General features: G+C 39.5%; 2 protein-coding genes across 3 annotated transcripts in view; both read left to right on the top strand.

Annotated features, from left to right (window-relative positions):
* The window catches only part of LOC145442920 (uncharacterized), a 263,740-nt gene that overhangs the window by 26,587 nt on the left and 215,110 nt on the right, over nt 1–22,043 (top strand). The gene's annotated exons all lie outside the window — the stretch shown is intronic.
* Nucleotides 10,606–22,043, top strand: part of LOC145442878 (galectin-5-like) — a 28,475-nt gene continuing 17,037 nt past the window's right edge. The window contains exons 1-4 of the mRNA XM_080320914.1: nt 10,606–10,776; nt 15,645–15,808; nt 15,868–15,981; nt 16,041–16,079. Coding sequence (XP_080177040.1) covers nt 10,707–10,776; nt 15,645–15,808; nt 15,868–15,981; nt 16,041–16,079 — 387 coding nt within the window. The 5' untranslated portion in view covers nt 10,606–10,706. The remainder of the gene's footprint in view (nt 10,777–15,644; nt 15,809–15,867; nt 15,982–16,040; nt 16,080–22,043) is intronic.

Genomic DNA, 22,043 nt, shown 5'->3' with positions numbered 1-22,043 from the left:
TGCAATTCCTAATAAGTAATAGGGGTTTTGGTGGGTGTTCTGATTTGAGGCGCAGCAAATACACCCTCTATTGCAGGGGTCGCCAACTCAAAACGGGTCACGGGTCACTTTTCGAATTTCGTATCGGCCGCGGGCCACATGAACTTAATATCGATTTAAAATGGGCAATCACGTTGTAAAACTCTATGTCAGATAAACGCCGTGTTACCCATTATAGACGATTGGCATAGTGACCACAAAAGAAGTAATATTTAATTGCAGGAATGCAAACACAGCAAAAAATCATTATCCTTAATTTCATTTTATTTTGAACTCGGAGCTCCGATAACTGGAAACGATTTTCAGCGACTAAGGATTAAAGAACCGATATTGGGGTTAGCTAGCTGAAAGACCACATCTACGTAGAGCTTGATCTTGTGGGGAAGCGCTAAGCCAGTGGATCTGATACTGACAAATTTCACGCCCCTTCATCGTCATATCACAAAATGCAACTGGAATGCTGCAATCTCAACGTTTGATGGCATGGTAGGTTATGACTGTTAATAAGAGAATTCTATAATCGCGCAACAAGAACAATTATGTATTGACACTGTAGTCAATTTCAGCAATTAAGAATGGTTTTCTTTGCATTCTTTCGAAATCGAAAAAAAGTTTCATATTCTCGTAAGACCCATTGATGCCAGTTGTACCAGCTACAGGGATAGAAGGACATTGATTTGTATTGTGCGAGAAAACAGCTTTTAGGCTTTATGCATAAATAAGAAAGAGCTATTCACAGTTCCGATTGTCTCTATGAGACCTTGAACATCGACACAATAGACTAAAGAGGGTTCGAAGGCAAAGAAGCGTGTGTATATGACGATGCATATACCAAGCAAAAGTGGTATCAGTGCCAAGTATATGTTTGGCTTTTAATCTGGAACCTACAATAGCGGGTTCATTCGGCAAATTCAAATTTATGACAAAGTTATTTACTTCAGCTTGTTCCAACTTTATATAGTTGCTGATCACCATCACACTCATGCCGAGCACATTTTGCAGAGAAAGACTCTTCACCAAGAGAATATTCTTCAACTGTTGGTAAAACCTTTGAAGGCAATGGAATTGTGACATCTGGCCCATGAGGAATCGATCGTATTGCGCAACTTAAATTGGATATTGATTTTTATGCTGATTATTGACATTGAATAAAAAAAACATTAGCTAAAGTAGCAATCTTTTCCATGTCAATATGGCTCTCTCCAAATCATTAGCATACCAAATGCTAAAGATTTTTGTTTTGAAATGCATCACAACCTCAATGTCGCCTTATTTTTCATTTAGTGTGCTGTGCATACCTCTTCTTTACATCGCCTTAGGCTCATGTGGGTGTCTGATTTGCAAGACTACTCCAAGTTTTTTCGACGCCTTATTATCTTTTCATTATACCGCAGTCTTGTGATGTTTTGAATGGGAGAAAATAATAATAAATTGATACTGATATCAAAAACTAGGCCTAGAATACTTGCTTTTTTACATACTTACATAAGTTACTTTTACTTTTATTTTTACTCTAGTACAAATTGAAGCCGTTAATTTTACTTCTAATTGAGTACCTATGGTAAGTACTTTGACAACTTCTCATGACGTCACAATGTTTATAGCTATGACCCAACAGCTAGGAATACGTCACAGAACAGACTGATTTTAGCACTGCAACTTATTTTCTATAGGATAAATAAATGTATAGGTAAATATACATGCACAAAGGCGTTGTTTCGCTCACGTCTACGGATAGATCTGCTAAGCTACGTAAGTACTTGTATATCCGCAGTCTATAAACGCCAGCCAAATTAGAGTATTAAACGCAAAACAACAGATAGCCTAGCTTCAAATGAACTTATATGACTCAATGCACCTCGCACCTACACATCCATGAGATATATAGGCGTAGTCAAATTAAGGCTGCTCTAATTGAGTTCATAAACTGAGTTCATTCGATGTAACTGACACAAGACGGTTACATTACATTACATTACTACTAGTGTACGATAACGTGAGCTGTAAGCTCTGATCAGTTCTTTTGCCGGTACTATATTTTTGATGTAACAATGGAGGTTCAGTAAGACGCACTATTATTAAATGACTGGTTGCTCTCACAGATCTCACAGATTCGGATCGCGAACAACCTGAATATATACAAGATACAACGTCCACTTGAGTCTACGTTTTGCTTAGTTCGACTCACCTCCCGATGTATGGAAATTTTCATATACTAGCGCCAAAAACCCTTTTCCGAAGGCGGTAAGTCAGAGATTAGGTTTCGACCAATATTCCCTCTTAGCTGCGCACGTGCGCAAATGCGCAGTGCTGACAGGGTCTCTGCGCACAGAAAATCTAAGTTGCGCACAAAAAATCCGAAGTGATGACCTTATTTTAGTCGTTACGCACTGTTGTCGAAGGGTCTGCGCAGTGAGTTGGTGAGTGTGCGCAGACTCGTCAAAAATTAGGGGGAACATTGGTTTCGACCATTTCAACTTTTCATATAGGAGGCAGATTATTGTGTAAGCAGACAGGCATCCTTTGTGGAAACATATAAATATATTCGAGCAGTTTTGATAATACCTTGTCTTACGGGCATGATATTGATCAATATGATCATGTTGTAGAGCAGGGATCTGAAACTGAAATGTGCTCGCGGCTAACTTCCTATTCTTTCTATTACCCCGCGGGCCGCAGAATCAATAGGGGTGATCAAAGTCTCTCAAAATAGGCCTTCTTTGTCGGGATGAAATCGTCGAATTAGGTTAGATTTATCTCCGAATATTGGAACAGATAAATAACTACATAAATATAATACTTGATGTGTCATAGTATGTTCAATTGTTCAAGTTCAATCACCGAACAACCGATTGGTGTTACAGTGGCGGAGTGTAGCCTACCACGACCTTTATCGTCACGTTTACGTTGCGTTAATAAAATGCATAACTGGACCCAAGATGTAGGCTAACTAACTATACATCAAGGCAGCCACAGAATACCAGTCGTTGCCAAAACGACTTGCTTAGGTGGCGAAATATCAAATTACGATCTTCTGAGACTATACTATTACCCGTGACACGCAAATAGATTGTAGCGTCCATGGTACAAGTACAAGTCACAAGATTCAGCCATCATAAATATATAATAGATATATGTGACGTGTTAGAGGATCTTCCACCGCATTGAAACGTGTGAGAGTGATTTGATAGTGAGCTTTGGCGAGATAGCGTAGTGGTGTATAATCCTCACTCTACAGTCTACAGCAGCGGTTCTCAACCGGGGGTCCGCGGACCCCTGGGGGTCCGTGAAGCATTTTCAGGGGGTCCGCGAAGCCTCAAAATAGTTGATAAACTAATTTGTATTTTTTTTTAATTCGGAAAATCACGAGGCAGTCTCGCTTCATTACTAGAAAAACTCCAGGACTCACATCAACAAAATAACCATGTGAGATGAAATGTCCTACTATGCAGACTCATCTAAATTGTTATAAATTGTCAATATCCTACACTGATACAAACATTTTGCTGTTTAGACATGTTTATTGGCGATTGTGGAAATAAGTTGGATGAGTAAAGTCAATCACGATGACTTAATAATGCTTACAAAAATCCATTTTCTCCAGTGATATACATAACCAGCATTTTTCCAAAATAACTTTAGACAAGCTGCTAGATAGAAATGACAAGGCTTGACGTTATATGTTCATTAAATAAATCTGTTTGCCAATTTTGGTGCCACATTTGTAGCGATTATACCCAACTGTGTCGTCGGAAGCATTACGTGTTAATTTTACACTCACCACCACCTATATTTGTGGAAATGTATTTTCGGCACTAGTTCATATCTGATCGAAGGAGCGGATTTTCAAGAAACGACCACGTATTTCAAGAAATGCAGTTGCAGAATTCGCTTTGAAATATTAGAAGTCAGGCCCGAGACCAACGTTTGGAGGGGGGAGGGAGGGCAGACGAAATGCTGTTACGAGCCTGCTTGATGCATGCTCGTTTAGTGTTCAATTTTTTTTATGCTGCCAGCGCCATGCATAGAGTGGTCCGAAGCTGAAATGCAGAGAATTTTAACCAAAGATGTTATTAGGATGTGAAAAAAATGTAATATATGAGAAAAGTTCAGAGTGCAGAACCCACCAAGGTTCGTTTGCGAACGTGAACCTATAAATTTGAGAGATCCACACACAGAACGAAAACGTTAACCTCACGATCACACCATCCTTAATGAAATGCATGATCTTATTTTCAAGAAAAGTCATTTTGTTGCTGTTTATCACTAAGCCTACAGTTATCATTTGCACGAGACAGATGACAATTGCACGATATTTGAGCTAAATTTGAACTAAAATTTATTGGGGGTCCGCGAGGTCCGTGACGGTCCGAAAGGGGTCCGCGAAGACAAAAAGGTTGAGAACCACTGGTCTACAGCAACAACACCAATGGGTTGTGGGTTCGAGTCCGACCGAGGTCGACTCCAGAATTCCTACCTGAGAGTTGGAGGTTTATCTAGGCTGCTTCTCGCCATTTCATACGCGTAAGCGGTGTGTTACAAAAGCCTAGAAGTGGGCCGTGTTACAAGTGGGCAATTACGTAATCAAAAATGAGGAATATCGGCCTGATGATGTAAATGACCATTGTTGTCGACAAACACCATAAATAACACGAACAACAATAACAACGATAGTGAAGTTTGATGAGTAGTGTCCGGATTTTGGAGAACTGTTACAGTAATTTTTAAATTTTCAAATCTGAAAAGAGATATGTGGCACTTGAATACTGTCGAATACTTGAAAATCCGAAATTTTGACGCCAGTCACGTGTTTGTGGCCCTGATGTGGAATATTGCTTCGGAAGATTAAACGTGATTAGAACTCTTTCCGAAACATAGTACGATAGTCCAAAAATCATTATTCATGCGGTTACCGATTTTGGTCTTGTTGACTACGGATTTGGGATGTAGTTACAGCCAGGGCCGTAACAGCACTTCGTCAGCCCCCCCCCCCCAAAAAAAAAACGTTGGTCTTGGGCTCCCCATAGGGTGATAAACCGAACATCTAGGGGGCCGTTTGGGGCGTCAGTTTTTCTAGCCTGAACGCGCCAAGCGCAAGAAATTTCTATAATTCATAACTGAATCGGTTGCATATACTTTGCTATCAATTTTATTCTCTATCTGCTCACGTAATCTTATTTGTCACGAATTTCTAGACGTACCGTTCTTCGACAATTCATGATAAAATCGGTCAATAAGATCGGGAATTGCATATCTATTGCTATCAATTTCTTGTCCTCTTTGCTCACGTAATTAGATTTGCTGGTACAGCTAAGTGAGGTTGCTTGAAACTGTACTGCCCGTAAATAATAATTACACATTTTCGGGCCGGCGGACCCGTTGGTGTGACTTCGTTACATGATGTTATTTCGTGACGTCCTGTCTGTTTTATCAAAAAATATAGAATCGCACAAACGTTCTGAACAAAAAGATCACACGATTTCAAATTGGTATTTCTTCACTGGCATATACTTTTTACCTGCGGGATGGTATTTGTCTTGTGAGGTTCAGATTGCCAATACAGGAACATGCGGTTCCAGTTATTTAGGCGCCTAATGGACAGTTTAACCTATATGTATTTTGTATATATAACGAAGTTTTCTGTCCGCATTAGGGTAGTCCTTTTCGGCCAAGGTTTTCTCGATACCGATCGTTTTGGCACACTTCTTGGAGTCATATGCTACAGTATAGGGTTACCATATTTTAGAACACAATTTTTCAAAATTTTCAAACCGGCGAAAAAAAGGTAAATTTTCCCATTTCCTGGTCGGTTGACTAAAAAAAAATCAACTTTCCAGCCCAGCTCCTGAAATAGTCGCCGTAGCGTTATTACAGTGCTGACTTATTGTATCTCAGTCGAATTTGGCCCTATATTTACCCAAAATTCTCAAAAGGAAGACATTTGGGTGTCCGTCGAGGACACTTTCCAAAAATCAAAAAAGAGGACAAATCCTCTTAAAAGAGGGCGTATGGTGACCCTAATGTTACAAGGCCTGAAAATTTATACGTCTTGGTGCATCGTGGCGCGGTAATGGCCAACGTTTATATGCCCATTTCTATAAATAATCCAGATAATCTGTAACTTGAAGTCGCGTATAGCGCGAAATTTTTTTGAAAAAGTTACATAAATTTTCATAAAAATTCTCCAATATTTATGCTAATTCGCGAAATAATTTTTGGCCCCCTTCGAGCTCGCCCCCCCCTAATTGGGGAGTTGCGGGTGCGACAGTTACGGCCCTGGTTACAACTGGATCGAACCAGAATATTACAAAATCGAGTCCTACTGTGGCACGAGTCATAAAGTATTCCTATATGCGTCCGCAGAGCAAGCTTCAAGGCATTAACTGTACAAAAGTACATGTACAACTTCGACATAACTATAATTCCCTCAGTCACTGATTCCATGTAATGAAGTGTTCTCCAACAGGTCTTTTTACCATACCCGTGCCGGAATGAGTCAAGCGTTGAGTCGCTTTTCCATCAATAAAATTGACTGAACGTTCTAATATTCTCGTCGTACACTCGGCCCACTATTTATTTTCCCCATTCTTTCTCAACAAATTCTCCAGTGGTGCGATATCGCCCCCTTTGGGTACCACTGGCATAATGAGTGAATAAATTTGGTCCAACCCATGGTGTCAGAGTAATTATGTGAAATTGATATGCTCTTATCTAAACGTTTGACTACGCTGTTTTCATACCCCCACGAACGTTTTCAGTGGTCTACATAGATAAATGCCGATGTCCGGTCTCTTCACCGCCGACGGTTCGAGATCAAAGCCAAGGACATGTTTGTCTTGACTATGCTTTCAGCATCTATAGCTCCACAGTCTACAATGCACAATCGATAATCTACACGACACTGATGACTCCAAGTTCCCAAATTGTGAAATGATAGCTGTGCGTCCCAAACTATTATCAAGCGGCGTTGTTCAACACAATAATCTATCTTCACACTAGATGTGGCCAATATCATCAACCTTGAGGTGGATATTGCAGATATGTAATTACGTTTTACCTTAACACTTTATTAATATTCACTGCATTTTCTGTGATGGATCGAATTCGCGAGAACCGGGCTGTAAAGTCGAAGTAGTGAAGTCGGAGTCGGAGTTTCGTTACTTTTCTCTTGATGGAGACGGAGTCACCGAAATCTTTTTGCACTATTTGAAGTCGGAGTCGGGTAAACACATATTGGCTGGAGCATATGCATCGAGGCACAGATAGTGGAGTTGACTACCTATCAGTCACAGAAAATCGCGTCCAGATATCGGGTGCTATAGGCCTAGGCCCACTGCAGAAATTACATTATGATATGGCAACCCAAATGTTTGATGGATTCGCAGTGAGTTAAGGCAGTGATTCCTTGTGACAATGTGTACCACGATTGTTAGACAACAACACGGTACATTTATTTAATGCCTTTGCGCCTTTAAGAAGAGGTGATCATCAGAGGTGGTCAAAGTAGTCAAGAAAGCTACTCAAGTAGAAGTAGAAGTAGCGACGAAAAAATCTACTCAAGTACGAGTAGAAGTACTTCTTCCATAGGCACCCTAAAACTACTTGAAGTAGAAGTAGAATTGACTGACTTTAAAAGTACTCAAGTAAGTAAGTAGTTGTGAAAACGATCCTAATTTGTTCACATGGATTGTATAAAGGTGCAAATTGAGCTATGCGAAAGGTGACGAGCTGGATTAATATTGATGCATACCAGCAGATATCCAATTTTCGATAGCATCAGCATTCGTCCACATCATGGGAAGAAAATGATAGGATTGATATGTAAATGCGATACTTATCCTCCGTTTTCTCGAACATCACGAGTTAGAAAATAGCATGGTATGGCGCCATCCCCCACATTATAAGGTCCGTAGTTTAGTCGAAGAGCAATACCGAGAAGTTGTATAGGATACGGTGTAAACACTTTGCACGATTAGTAAACGTTAATAAAAAAATATGGTGGACCGTGAAAATGCAATATTGTGTAGCTTTATTTCCGGAAATTAAAGGCATTACTACACTTGCTTTTATACTTCAACAGGTATGTTATCCAGTCAAAAGAACTGATTTTAATTATAACTCAAAGTATATGATGCTAGTAATTGAAAATGAAACATAAATACTACTTCTAAAAGCGGAACACGTTTTTCATGCATTTAGTCCAGAAAGTTTTAAAGGTGGTATGCTAAAACAGCTCCAAAACTAACAACAAATGTCATAGTCCACTTTGCCTGGTTAAAACGCGGCATGGACATGATAGATTACGATATGAAAAGTAAATGCTAGATTGCGAAACATCAGTTTTAAACGTTTTGATGATCCATATATACTGTTATGAATTATTTCATATGGGCGAAGGGGGACAATGTGGTGAGAACGCAGGGATATCTAGATACATAATCCTAAATATCCCTGTGTGAACGGATCCACGCCAACCCGCTACCTAAATTATATTCATCGATACTTCCGTGAAATCATACTGGTAACTCCGTATCCACTGCGCGCAAGGCGCGACGAAAATTCTGGGCTTTACTCAATTTTCATGAAAATTAAATGTTGATACTCCGTGAAAACAGCCCCGAAATTCCTCAGGCTATCTTCCTGATTGAAAGATTGAACTACTTCTACTTGACAAACTGAAAATAGCGAAAAGTAAGTGAGTAGATCACAAAATATTACGAAGTAGAAGTAGAAGTAGCGAAAATCAGATCTACTTGAGTAAGTACCAGAAGTAGAGGATAACTACTTGAGTACTTCGAAAAAGTAGAAGTACTTCGTTACTGACCACCTCTGGTGATCATGTACCGAATACTAGGTGTGGACATCACAACTTTCGGCCTGTGGCATCTATCAAGCTCGGAAAGTGGCCCGCTACTCATTTGGAGTTGGCGAGTCGTAAGCTAAAGCATCAGCTGAAAAATAATTAATACTCCGATGTATTTCATAAGATGCTATGCTATATAACCTTGAATCCATATCCGATCCAAATCCTGTTGTGGAACCCTTTTTAAAAACGATTTATCGGATATCGCATGAGGGATACGAGTTCGTCATCTAAAACCGATGAAAATCAACAAATCCGTTATCCGGTAGCGAACAGACTGACTACATATTTCTCAAGATTACATCGTATGTTACGTGAAATGATTGCACTATAGTTCAGTTACATAATTAGTCCATTTAACGTTTTCATGGTTATCTTAGTGTTGAGAACAATATGTTACTACTTTCTAGTCACAAACCAGCTTGCGTCAAATCACTAGTCAGTCAAGTTGCTTTTTCGAAGTACGAGGCACGACTTAAAGTCGTTCCGTTTTGCTAGCTGTTTGAAACACACATTGAGCCGCAACCTATTTTGAAAAGATAAACATATATATATGTAAATATACATGCAGAAAAGCGTTGTATCGCTCACGCCTACGTGCAGATCTGCTAAGCTACATAGGTACCAGTATATCCTCAGTCTATAAACGCCAGCCAAATTAGAGTATTAAACTCAAAACAACAGGTAGCTTTAAATAAATTGATATGATGCAATGCACCACACACCTACACAGTACACATCCATGAGATAGTCCTATTGACAATGTAGAAACTGAGTTCGTTCGATGTAAATCATACAAGACGGTTCGCTAAGGTGAGCACTGTGAGCAGTATATAGGACAGAGATACGCTACTATTTGATTACTTTAATATATTAGTCTACGATAACGTGAACTGTAAGCTCTGATGAGTTCTTTTTCCGTTACTATATTTTTGATATAACAATGGAGGATCATTCGTTGAACCGATAACAGATGCTTGCTTTCATACCTTATTTAGCGTCCACTTGCAAAGTAATAATTATATTTATCACACGAGCTTCGCAGCGCCGCTCCTCCATCACGTGTTGAAATGAAAATACCGCGAAAAGATTTTAAATCTAAACAAATACGCATATTGTGACATAACAGAGAAGAGTACTTTCAGATTCGATAAATGTGCACATTTATGACGTCACACACAGCAAAATTGGTGGATCAGTAAGACGCAACATCATGACTGCTTGCTCTAACAGATTTTATTTGAATTTCACATAAAGCTCCGGCTTCATCTGCGGTCAGAATGTACGGCTCCGGCTCCTTGCTTCAGCTCTAGCTCCTAAGCCGTGTATGCTACACTGCTTTGAATGAAAACTTGCTAGTGACAATATTGTCCCTTGTACGAATGGTTTTTGAACACTTTATTGTGCAAAAATAAATGCTTTGTGTTTGTTAATTGTTTGGCTTTGTTTATTATTAATTGGAAAATATAGATATTCCAAATGGAGCATTATTCATCGTTAAACTCCAAACTGTGGCCAGAGCAGGGGTATCAATGAGCACCGGCACCGGAGCTGGAACTAATGTCTGATAAAAAAGAGATTAGGAGGTGGAGCTGGAGTAATTTACATTTACATTACCGCCTGATATCAAAAACATATTAATATGAATGCTATACCATTGACTTACCAAGTAGCAGCATAGTGATTGATGGTCATAATACTTTATTTGCATGTAATGCTCATTTTCAGGCGTATTGCTAAGTTTCTAAAATACGAATATTATTACGAATTGTGACTCTTGTAAGGCATTGTTTATAGAATAGCGATGGTCGAGAACATTTACCTGAACGATACAACGAACCTCGGAGCTTCTGGTCGGCGTTCAAATGCTGAAGGTCAGTTCTGTCTGAAAGAATTCAAGAATGAACAATATTCTTGTCCGTTATAGATCTAATAGCAACTCATTTCCGTGAAGTACAAATATAATATATATTATTCCTCGTTGGGAGCGCATAAAACGGTACAGGCTAAATGTTTAAATGCGGGGCGTTATAAGCCAGCAATTCTCGAGCTCCTAACCAGGGAGAAAGTAGATTTTAACAGAAATTCAGCAGTTCAGCGAACCTTCAAAAATGAGAATTAATTCAAAATGTAGTTCCTACAAAAATTTAAAGCTCCAATGTATGAGTAAATCGATACTGCCTTTTTTATTAATACACGTGTTTTGCGTGTTTCTATAGGAGTTTCTGCAGGTGAAGGGTGAAGTCCCTCACGGGAGTTGTCCCTCGCCAAGCGCTTTTCCTCGGGTATGCTTATATAAATTCTAAAAGGGTGAATCAAAGTGCCATTCTAGCAAAATTTTAATAAAGGACTGTTTTTATTTTTCTGAACTAAACCGCATTCTCCCTTTTATGTAATATATGAGGCAATCCTGATTTGACTGTAATTGGCATGCGTTGTAGTAGATGTAGTATTGTAGTGTAACTGTACGCAATTGTGGGTAGCAGCAGCAATTTATCTTAATGACAGGGTTGTAATGACTCGAGTCACGATTTTTTTGTGACTCGACTTGACTCGAGTCATTTTCTTGAAATTGGGAAATGACTCGACTCGAGTCAATATTTGGATTGACTCGACTTGTACTCGAGTCATTACGCATGACTCGACCCAAGTCATTGACTCGGCTTATTTTATATGACTTGAAGATGAAGTAATTTGCGAACCGTAATGGCTAGAGCAGTGGTTCTTAACCTTTTTTCTTCCAGCGCCCCCTTTCAAAAATTATAGTGCTCCAGCGCCCCCCAACTTCATATTGTAAGGAATGTAATAAAGACAATGAGTAAGAGGGAGGGCCGTAATAGCACTTCGTCAACCCCCCTAAAAACGATTGCCTTGCGCACCCATAGCGTGATAAACTGAACCTCTGAGGGCTTCGCCACCACGAGCCCCATATCGTGATTTTGATGGTCAGCAAAGTTTGTGTGGCCTGGTCGCACTAGGTACCAAAATTTTCCATAATACATGAATGGAAAGGTGGTAATTACATATATAACTCGCTATAAACTTTTTATCCTCTCATCCCACGTAATCAGATTTACCAGTAGCACTGAGTGAGCTGTTGTATAGGAAAATAAAGGGCACCTAATTAATAATTAAACATATTCGGGCGTGCCCGCAGGTACAATTATTCGTTACCAGGGCCGTAACAGCACTTCGTCAGCCCCCCTCCAAACAAAAAACGTTGGTCCAGGGCCCCCATCGGGTGATAAACCAAACTTCCGGGAGACTTCACTCCCAGACCTCCATTAGGCTGTCCGCTATTGGCTGATAGCCTATTAGGTATCTACATTGGGTGTCCATTTACTGAGGCAGCTATGCTCGCCTAGTCGCGCGAAGCGCGAAAAATTTCACTAATTAATGATTAAAGTGGTCAATATCATCGGGAATTGCATGTAAATTGAGATCAATTTTTATCCTCTCTCTGCTCATGTAAACACATCTACCGGTAGAGCTGAGTGACGTGCAATGTTCCCCCTAAGCTGCGCACGTGCGCAGTGCTGACACGGTCTCTGCGCACAGGAAATCTACGTTGCGCACAACAAATCCGAAGTTATTACCTTTTTTTAGTCGTTACGCACTGTTATCCAAGGGTCAGCGCAGTGAGTTGTTGAGTTTGCGCAGACTCATCAAAACTTGAAGCGAACATTGTGAGGTTTCTAGAAAACTGTAGGGCCCGTTACTAATAATTAAACATGTTCGGGCGGGCGAGCTCGTTGGTATGACTTCGTTGCATGATGTTATTTCGTTACCCCCTGTCTGCAATATCAAAAAATATAGAATCGCTCAACGGGGATATCGCCCAACAGGAATATCCCTGTCGCCCAATCGTACTAAACTAAAAGACGCACCAATTTCAGATTGGTATTTCCTCACTGACATATAATTTTTCCCTGCCCGATGGAATTCGTCTTCTGGGGTTCAGATTGCTAAGACAGGAACATTCGGTGTCAGTCATTTAGGCGCCCATGTACAATCAAACCTATATGTATTTTGAAGGCTATATGTAGCGAAGTTTTCGGTGTTAATTTGCCCTGAACACTCATTAAGGATAAGTCCTATCACCACATCATCTACTGCGAAGCCATTTTTCTCCAGCGCCCCCCATACCGCCCCCCTGAGCCCAGCGCCCCCCATATCGCCCCCAGAGCGCTTCCGCCCCTCTTCAAAGTCGCCAGCGCCCCCTGGGGGGCGCTGTGGGCAAGGTTAAGAACCACTGGGCTAGAGCAACGCATCTGTCGAATTCTGCCGACATCGCTATTTGTCACCGCTGCTTTCATTGCACTCGTCTGATATCAGATATGCCTCCGTAAAAACAACAGACAATGGTACATATAGTAACAATGCATTGTACAAAATCATCCTGTGACGAAGAGGTAATAGACCCTCCGCAATCAAAGTACTCAAGACTTTTCAATTATACAAACAATCGAAGCGAAGTTCAATTAGGGCCAATGAAATGACTCAGATGGTCAAGTACTTGGAAGAGACTGATAAGCTCATGTGTAAAGTTGAAGGCGATGATTCTTCGCAATTTTTAGCGACTAGAAAGAATGCTCTTCAATGTGATTCAAAAATGCTTGTCAATTCCTGTATCTAGTGCACCAGTGGATTCACGTGAATTCAGTAGATGTGGATTTATTCCAAGGCCATGCCGCTATAACATATATGAGGATCTCCTTTCCACTTAAGTATTTTTGAAGTGTAACTCAATGATTTGATTTGCTGTCTGCGAAAACCCACAATACCCTCATCCATTTGTCGTATTGTTAGGTCTGTACATTGTGCACGTGAGTAATAATGAATGGCTAATGTTGTGTGATGTTTGTACAATAGGGCTGTTCAAAAATAACTTCTTTTTTATTTTACTAGGTGGCTACTTGATAAAATTGTTATGTTGCATAAAAAGAACACTGAATCTGGCTTAATTTTAAAAAGTTGAATCAATGATATGAGAGGAGAAAATTTTATTTTTGAAGATAAATTGAGTGTTTTTAGTGTGAAATTCTTTCATAGAATATAATTACATACTAGTAGTAAGCCGACTATTTTTTCATATCCAAAGTATTCCACTCTAATAAATTCGCTTTTTCTAGTTGGAATTGAGCCGATTTTGCTACGAATCATATTTCTACACAATATACCAATATCATGAGGTAGCCGGTAAAATTCGAAAATCTATATTTCTAATTAATCCAAAATTTCTCTCATAGTAGTAACGCTCCGGCGGCTATTTCGGGAGCTGACCAGGAAAGCTGACCTTTTTTTAGTCAACCACCTGATAATGTGAAAGAAAAACTGTATCTCTACATAAATATGTATCTGTTGATTCTCTATCAGCTGGTATCTAGACGTGACTTCGTTGGTTCTATATCAGATAGTATGTAGACGTGAATTCGTTGCTTCTCTATAAGCTATAAGCTAATTCAGGATTGAAAACATGAGTTAAATATGACTTCAATGCAGTGACTTGGACTCGGACTCGAGTCATAACACTATGACTCGAACTTGACCCTTTAAACGGTGACTTGGACTCGGACTCGACTCGGTGATGGATTGAAATGACTCGCCTTGACTCGAGTCAATACCACAAAAGTAAGATTGACTCGTGACTCGGAACCATGTGACTTGGTCACAACCCTGCCTAATAAATACCAGTAAGTTGATTCTCGTGTGCCTAAGCTTGACGCATGTGCTCAAAGGAGAGGAATAAAAATAAATAAAAAAACATCTCTTTTTGTTTACCCCCAAAACATTCATCAAGGTAATCACAGACTCCAAATGCTTTCCCATGGACCCCAGGTTGTGAACCACTGATTTAAGTGAATCAGTGGTCGCAGCGAAGGCTGTCCATAGTATACAGCAATTATACAAAAGCTTTTTTAATTGATGGCCCTAATGTCGATTTTGTACATCTTGCTATCACAACCAACACTATATTTTTTGAAGCAGCAATATCACGGAAGGTGCTGATTTGCTTTCCAACTGCTAATCACCAGCAGGATGAGCAGCCACTGTTAAATTACTATAGACTGCTGCGTACAAAGTCGTTGCTACTATACTAAAAATACAATATGGATTATAAAAGGCATATTTACATTCCCCGTCCTGAAAGTAAACCGTGATACGGTTACGTCATTCAAGTTTACTAACTCGCAATGGGTATATGACGTCACGTCACAGTGGAAATGTTTTCTCTATTTTCAACTGACTCCCGGGAACATTGCTTGCTTGTGTAGTTCACACCACAGGTGGACGGGGAAGCGAATGGCGCAGTTGGTTAAGCGCCAGCGTCACGACACCAATGGTAGTGGTTCGAATCCCAGTTCGAACCAAGTACTCCGTGTCGAAAGTTATATGGGCTCCTCATCGCCGGCCTCACTGCAGTCGCAGTGACTTAAAATGCCCAGTCATAGTCGGCCGAGCTACAAGAGACGATGATGAAGCGCGCGTGACAGAGACTGCCTGAAGAAAGTGCCTGAGAGAGAGAGTGCAAGAACATTAAAGACACGAAGAAATGCATTTATTGTACTGTACAAATTGTAGTGCCGTAGAGAACAAAGCCGTAAAACGGGCTATAAGCACCACTGATGTGAATGACAATAAGAATAATATTGATAACCACATATGGACGCTCTGGAGCATTCTGTCGCAGAGAAAAATCCTCTGATACATCAACGTTCAATTTCTTATATTGTTTTATCAGAGTCCAGCAAATGCGTGGAAGCAAAATGGAGCAAGAACCTGGCCATTGTGTTATTTGTAACCTCTACAATCATGTTTATTAGTGGGATTGCCTGTCTGGTCGTTTCTCTGAATTTGGAAGGTGGAAACTCTGCCGAAAACAGTAACACACGTTTATCGAATCAGGTTGTAAATCGAAATCATGTGTTGCGGACAGCAATGTGTTACATGCATGTATATCACAGATTGAAAGTTATACAGCTTCGCCGGAAGTCCGCAAATGCGAATGTCCTACAAACGGGGCAACCACGATCTCTTCGATTACGGTTACAACTCAAGCGAATCGAACTATAAACGGGGTTATTAGATTGTGCTAATTTAAATAAGAAGTTGTTATTAACATCCGATTTTTTTATAGGCGGGCTTCGAAACAATCACGGTTATGACAGACCTAAAGGTAATAAATATACCGTTTCCTATATGGACCTGTAGAAAGTTCCACAACAAACGGGTTTTCTTTGCTTCCAGCCCTGTACACTAGGGTTATGACTAGAAAAGAAAAATTCAAAATTTTGTGTGTCCTGTAGTCACAAACGATGAACTTTTGTGTCCTGATTTCAAAATTAACCAAAGTTAACACTGGTTAAACAAAAACCTCCCGCACAAAAAATTTCCAGTTTTCACTGTATGAAGAATAGGCTTTTTTTGTAGATACAGACTATATCATATATATACCGACCGATTTGAATTTAACTGATACAATTCCAGTTGCGACGATTTAAAATAGTTTTTGGTAAATTGTGATCGCCCGGATTGAATTAATCCGATCGTTTTCTTGCATACAGTCAAAATTAAATAATTAATAAATAATTATTTATTTTGATTTTAGATGTAGACTGTATAAGTGTATATATACTATCTTTTCAATTTGTCTGACAAAAATCGAACTGGGTGGTCGAACCGGCGAAAGTAGAACAACTCAACACATTTTCAGCGATCTAGAAAACCGATTAGAGGAATAGGATGAAAATTTGAAAATGTCATATCATATGTGAATCAGCATCTGTTGATACTGGGCAGCGGAATGGCGTTGTTGTGAAACTACAAATTGCAATGATGAGCAAGGGTTTTCATAAACCACAATACATTGGTTGCTAACATAATATTATCCATTCCTAAAGCATATATCAGAGTTTTTCAATCCAACATCCTCAACAAATCCAACTCTCAGCTACAAATTTGGAGATGATATGGTAAAACACCACGAAGACATGGTACAATCCCACAAGCCAAAATTTCAAATGAAAATATTACAAAACCGTGGATGGCATGATGATTTTTAGTTTATCTATGTGTTGCCCAGAGCATTCCGCTCTTCCAGAAAAAAATAATAGATTACAACTAATCAAATGGCATAAACTTTCATCTCTTCGCAATGCGAGAAGGAACTCAAGGGCTATAATTCCGTACTTCCGAGAGTAGTTAGTATGATCGGTCGTGGTGTGCCTGGGGTTCTTATGGGCGGGGTCGCATGCTAACGAGAAACCGGGGGTGGCATGCTAACGTTTTCGTCTTATGGCGGGGGTGGCATGCTAACGTTTTCGTCTTATGGCGGGGGTGGCATGCTAACGTTTTCGTCTTATGGCGGGGTGGCATGCTAACGTTTTCGTCTTATGGCGGGGTGGCATGCTAACGTTTTCGTCTTATGGCGGGGGTGGCATGCTAACGAGAAACCGGGGGTGGCATGCTAACGTTTTCGGGTATAGGCGGCGGTCCCATGCTAACGTGAAAACTCGTGGTGACATGCTAATGTTTTTTGGTATACGTGCGGCGACATGCTAACGACGATAAATGTGTCTGTCATGTATTCTTACGGGATCTGTGGTGACTCGCCATGTGTTCTTATGGATGCGGTCGTGATTCGCACTTTCAGGCATCTCTCGCGCGGTGTTGAATATGTACGAGTCACCAACAATAACCGCGCAGACGGAAACGTGGCTTGTTGTGAGGATTAAGCAGTGCGTGCGTCCTATATTCCGAATGACCTGCGCGCTGAATTGTTTCCGTGCAGTTGTGTGCTACTATCGATTATACACTAGACCGATCAGTGTGAAATAGTTTGATCGTAAATTATGATATATGATGTCGTAGTTTAGTCGTACCAGATGACCGATCGTGTTCTCTTTTCTCGCTATTGATTGCTTCCTGAATAATACTTTCGGATTATTCGCTGTTTCGCGCCTACAAAATAGTCTGCTGTTCACAGTCGCAACTTCATCGCGATAGCACAATTTTCACACCTCGATCAGTAGAACAACACTGCGCTAACCCAGTTGTCGAAACACATAGGTCATACATTTTACGTGAAATGAAATATTGTATTGTGGTATACAAATATGCAAACTATTCTTTCAATTCAACAAGTCTAGTTAACGAATCGATTTTCAAGCTGCCGACACAGTTTTTAACACGAGTGAGTTGATATTTCTTCCCGGGTACGAGCGAGGCTTTGTTCCATTGATCCAAAACCACCTCACCAGTATCATCCTTCAATGTAAAACTGTATAATTTCAACTCCTTTCCGGCACCAGAATTGACCGTCTTCTCCTTTCGAGAAACACAAGTAGCGGCGATCGAGACGTATTCATCTTTATTTCCATATACCGATTCACAGGTCAATAATGGGTATTCTTCAGTCGTATGTCTCGATTTTCCATGCAGAGTTACTGACGAAGCCCGTCCCAGTAATACAGCAGGTTTTCCAGTAAACTTGTCAATTTGGACCCAACCGGATTTGACCATGAGTTTTTTTCGTTTGGAGAATGCTTTCTCAATGACCCCGAACAATTCACGATTGAAACACGTGAAAGATATCTCTTCGTTATTGCCGTCGATGAATATACCTTTGAGATATTGGCTAACGCCACCTCTTTTGGGTGATGAGACGAATTTGACGCCGACGTGAAAATTTGAAGTTGCTCCGACTTGCATAGTGTTGACGCTGTTCGATGTCATATCGTTTGATAAAGTGTCAACTTGAAATGTAACTCACTACACAAATCGAGTTGAATCGTATTTGAATGTATTGATTCGACCCAACTCAAATCCTTTGACAAATCCTATTAACGCGATCTGTTGAATCGAACGTAACCTGAATATTACTGACGCCAACATTCACCCGCGTCGGATCATTCACACATTCCACGCCGCTGTTTTAACACTTATAGAATCAATACCAACTATCTCTAACCCGATAATATTCAATCATTTTGGTAATTTGCCAACTTTAAATCCATTCGCGGGATGTACTAAAGGTAAATCCAAATAATCCAGATTGAAATATTTGGACTTTGACATTGCGTGAATTGAAATAGGTTTGACAAACATGACTACCAACTTTCACCCAGTCACATTTCAAGATTATACTTTGAAACAATCCTTGAAACTGACAACTCTATTCACGACTCCGTTTCCGTTTGTAAAATAGAGTTTCAGAAATACTATCACTATGACAACTCAACATTTTAACATCTCGCCATGCACAAACGAGTAAAATACAAAAACCTTGGTAAGTCAATCCGTTTGTAGTAACTCACCAAACCAAAACAAAAAGTGTCCGTATGAAAAGTAGACAAGACTACGCGAGTAATCACTACAACCCACAAACATACCAACTCAGTTGTATCCATGTCCCATATTTTTTTTTATTCAACTGCAAGATGAAGTAATTACTACTTGGCGCGCGGTTTGAGATTAACTCATTACATTTGAGTATACGAGATTTGAATGTCCGACCAACGTAGTTGAGAATTCTTACAATCGAACGCAGGTGTTATATTGAAAATTTTCACGAATTGACACATTGATTTTGACATATGAGATTTTGTAATAGTCGATCATGACTTGATTATTAAATTATGACATTATTAGACCAGGTTGTGTTGAAGGTTATTACGATACCAACAAACTTTTCAGAAACATTGTTATTAACATATCGATTTGTAAAACTAGATTAACATGTCTGAAATGTTTTGATTGGGAAGATTAAGCCGTGTTCGTAAAAACCACGCAGCGTATTGTGGAAATCAGGAAATAATTTACAAATGTAATTGTCTCCAGTAACCAAGACTAAAGATGAAACAACAATTTTCTTTGTTGAACAATAACCGGTACAATACTTTATCGTCGTAATCTGCGGTGGGAATTGAAACACTTTCGCACATTTCCCGGTGTCAAGATATCACACTAGGTGAATTGACATATCGCCGCTAGATTAATGCTTAATCCGTTCGCGCCATTTCACACACTTTGATCATTACAAAAAACAAATTGGAATATGTTTGCTAGATGCATTCAATTCAGTTAGAAATGTCTGGTACACAACAATCGTAATATCAATGAAGTACTTGCTACACTGTAATTCACTTAACGTGTTTTGCATTGTTGTTCATTTGTAGTATTGATTGTTTTTGAACCCCCAAATAATAATTCCCCGACATGAAACCAAACCGCTGAAAGTCGTTACCATCACAACGAAACAATTTGTACGATGTTTGCCAAATGTATCCTATAGTTAGGTGTACTAGAATTATTTGTCTAACACATACACCGACAATACAATCGAAAATTTTTCCGTTGTCATTCGCTAGAGTAAATGTCATCACAATACTCTATCACTAAAAGACGTTACTTGTATGTGATTGAATCCCTAACAATTATCTCACTAAACCGAACTCCAAAGAAATTTGACTCACTCGACGGATATGAAACAGCGTCGCTTAATAGGTCTATATCGTTTTTCTAAAGGTAAATCATATCCATCCAATAGAAAACAATTTTCACTAGCTTGGTAATGAAACCGAAGTCTTCATTCGATATTTTGTTTGTGGCAAATACTTTGTAATAAACACATTTGAGTGGTTGAGCTTTACATCATCAAGCTGTCATCTGTAAATCGAGATCACATCCGACTTGTAACTGTATCGTTTACCTAACCGAGTTGTATGCACATTGTACAGTTTCATATTTTTATCATTTAGTGATTGCTGAACATACCAAACGATACACATTCACTTCCGAAATACTGCGTTGATCTCAATTCCCTTTGTTGTGATAACCGAAGTACATTTGTTTCGAATTCGTAACAGCCGACTTTTCTATGACACGATAAATTTTGACAAGTTATGCTTAGAAGATTGGTTGCATATCGCGAAAAATAACATACTGCTCATATTGATACTGTTAATCGGTATTTTCACGCGAGTCGATTTTCAAATGAGTAAAATTTATTACATGAGTTTCTCCGCTTAATGTAAATGAAAACTCAGTCGTCTTTTAACATCACAAAGACATTGATAAAAAGTAAGCAATCAAACACAACACTTTGTACGACACTAATTATTGTTCCACACATCTCATTTCATACTAAGTGTATACGAAAGATATTCATGTTACACGAAAATATTCGCTCATGCTACAAACCTGTACAATGATTGGTGGTGTAAGTCCAGCACAATTGTGGTATCCATACGAGTTTAGTTAACACAATTTACGACACCGAGGTCGCCTCATCTTTCGTAAGACAACAAACCAAGGCTTCAGGATATGTCCATGTCATAACAATAAATCAGCTACTCCAACAACAGAGTACATATGTTTTCTAGCACGGTGCTTACATCTTACACACAAATCAACCTACTTTGCTAACGAAAAGTGCTGAGTCATCACATGGTTGTCCTCACAACAATACAACTAAAACATACTATCATACAAAATGGCCGTTATAGTTTGCACACCAACGATACATCGTACAAGTAGCAAGTCTCGAGAATCCAGTTATTCAAAAAACGTCAAAGTGTTTCTACGCCAAGTCGGTATGTTGACGAAAGCATATATTGTAATATCATGATCGATTTACATTCGTTGGTCACAAAATGCCACTACTCTAAATAATTATTTTTCACTCAAAGCCTACTTGTCACCATTCGTTTCATCAAGCATGAGTTCAAGAAACCTGCTACGACATGAATTGTTATTTTTATGTTGTGTAAATAGGTAATAATTAATTTTAGTAACACTATATCAACATCATCGAGTTGCGCGAATAGATTTACATGCGGTCTTGTGGTTTTAGTCGAAGTATACAGCACGGTCTAATGTAGAGTCATCTCTACTGTACAGCAACTCGGTAATCGAAATGCATTAAAATTTAAACAACGATCTTGTTTCGTCGCACCAAAAATATGTTTACTATCGCGATACTCTGCACAGGCCGTGTAAATCCTTTTCACACTCGTAATAGTATACCAACAGCTACCGGCGAAACGTTTAACAATACCAACAACACTAAACATACGATACCTACCCAAGTAAAATTACCATTTTCACCTAGAGGTCGGTCGTTACCCGAGTAGAAATACCA

The sequence above is a fragment of the Botryllus schlosseri genome, chromosome 7 (genome assembly GCF_051294905.1).
Source record: "Botryllus schlosseri isolate E-star chromosome 7, Bs_hap1, whole genome shotgun sequence".
Classification (NCBI taxonomy): Eukaryota; Metazoa; Chordata; class Ascidiacea; order Stolidobranchia; family Styelidae; genus Botryllus; species Botryllus schlosseri.
Note: the sequence above shows the minus strand (reverse complement) of the source record. Positions and strands in the feature narration are given on the sequence as shown.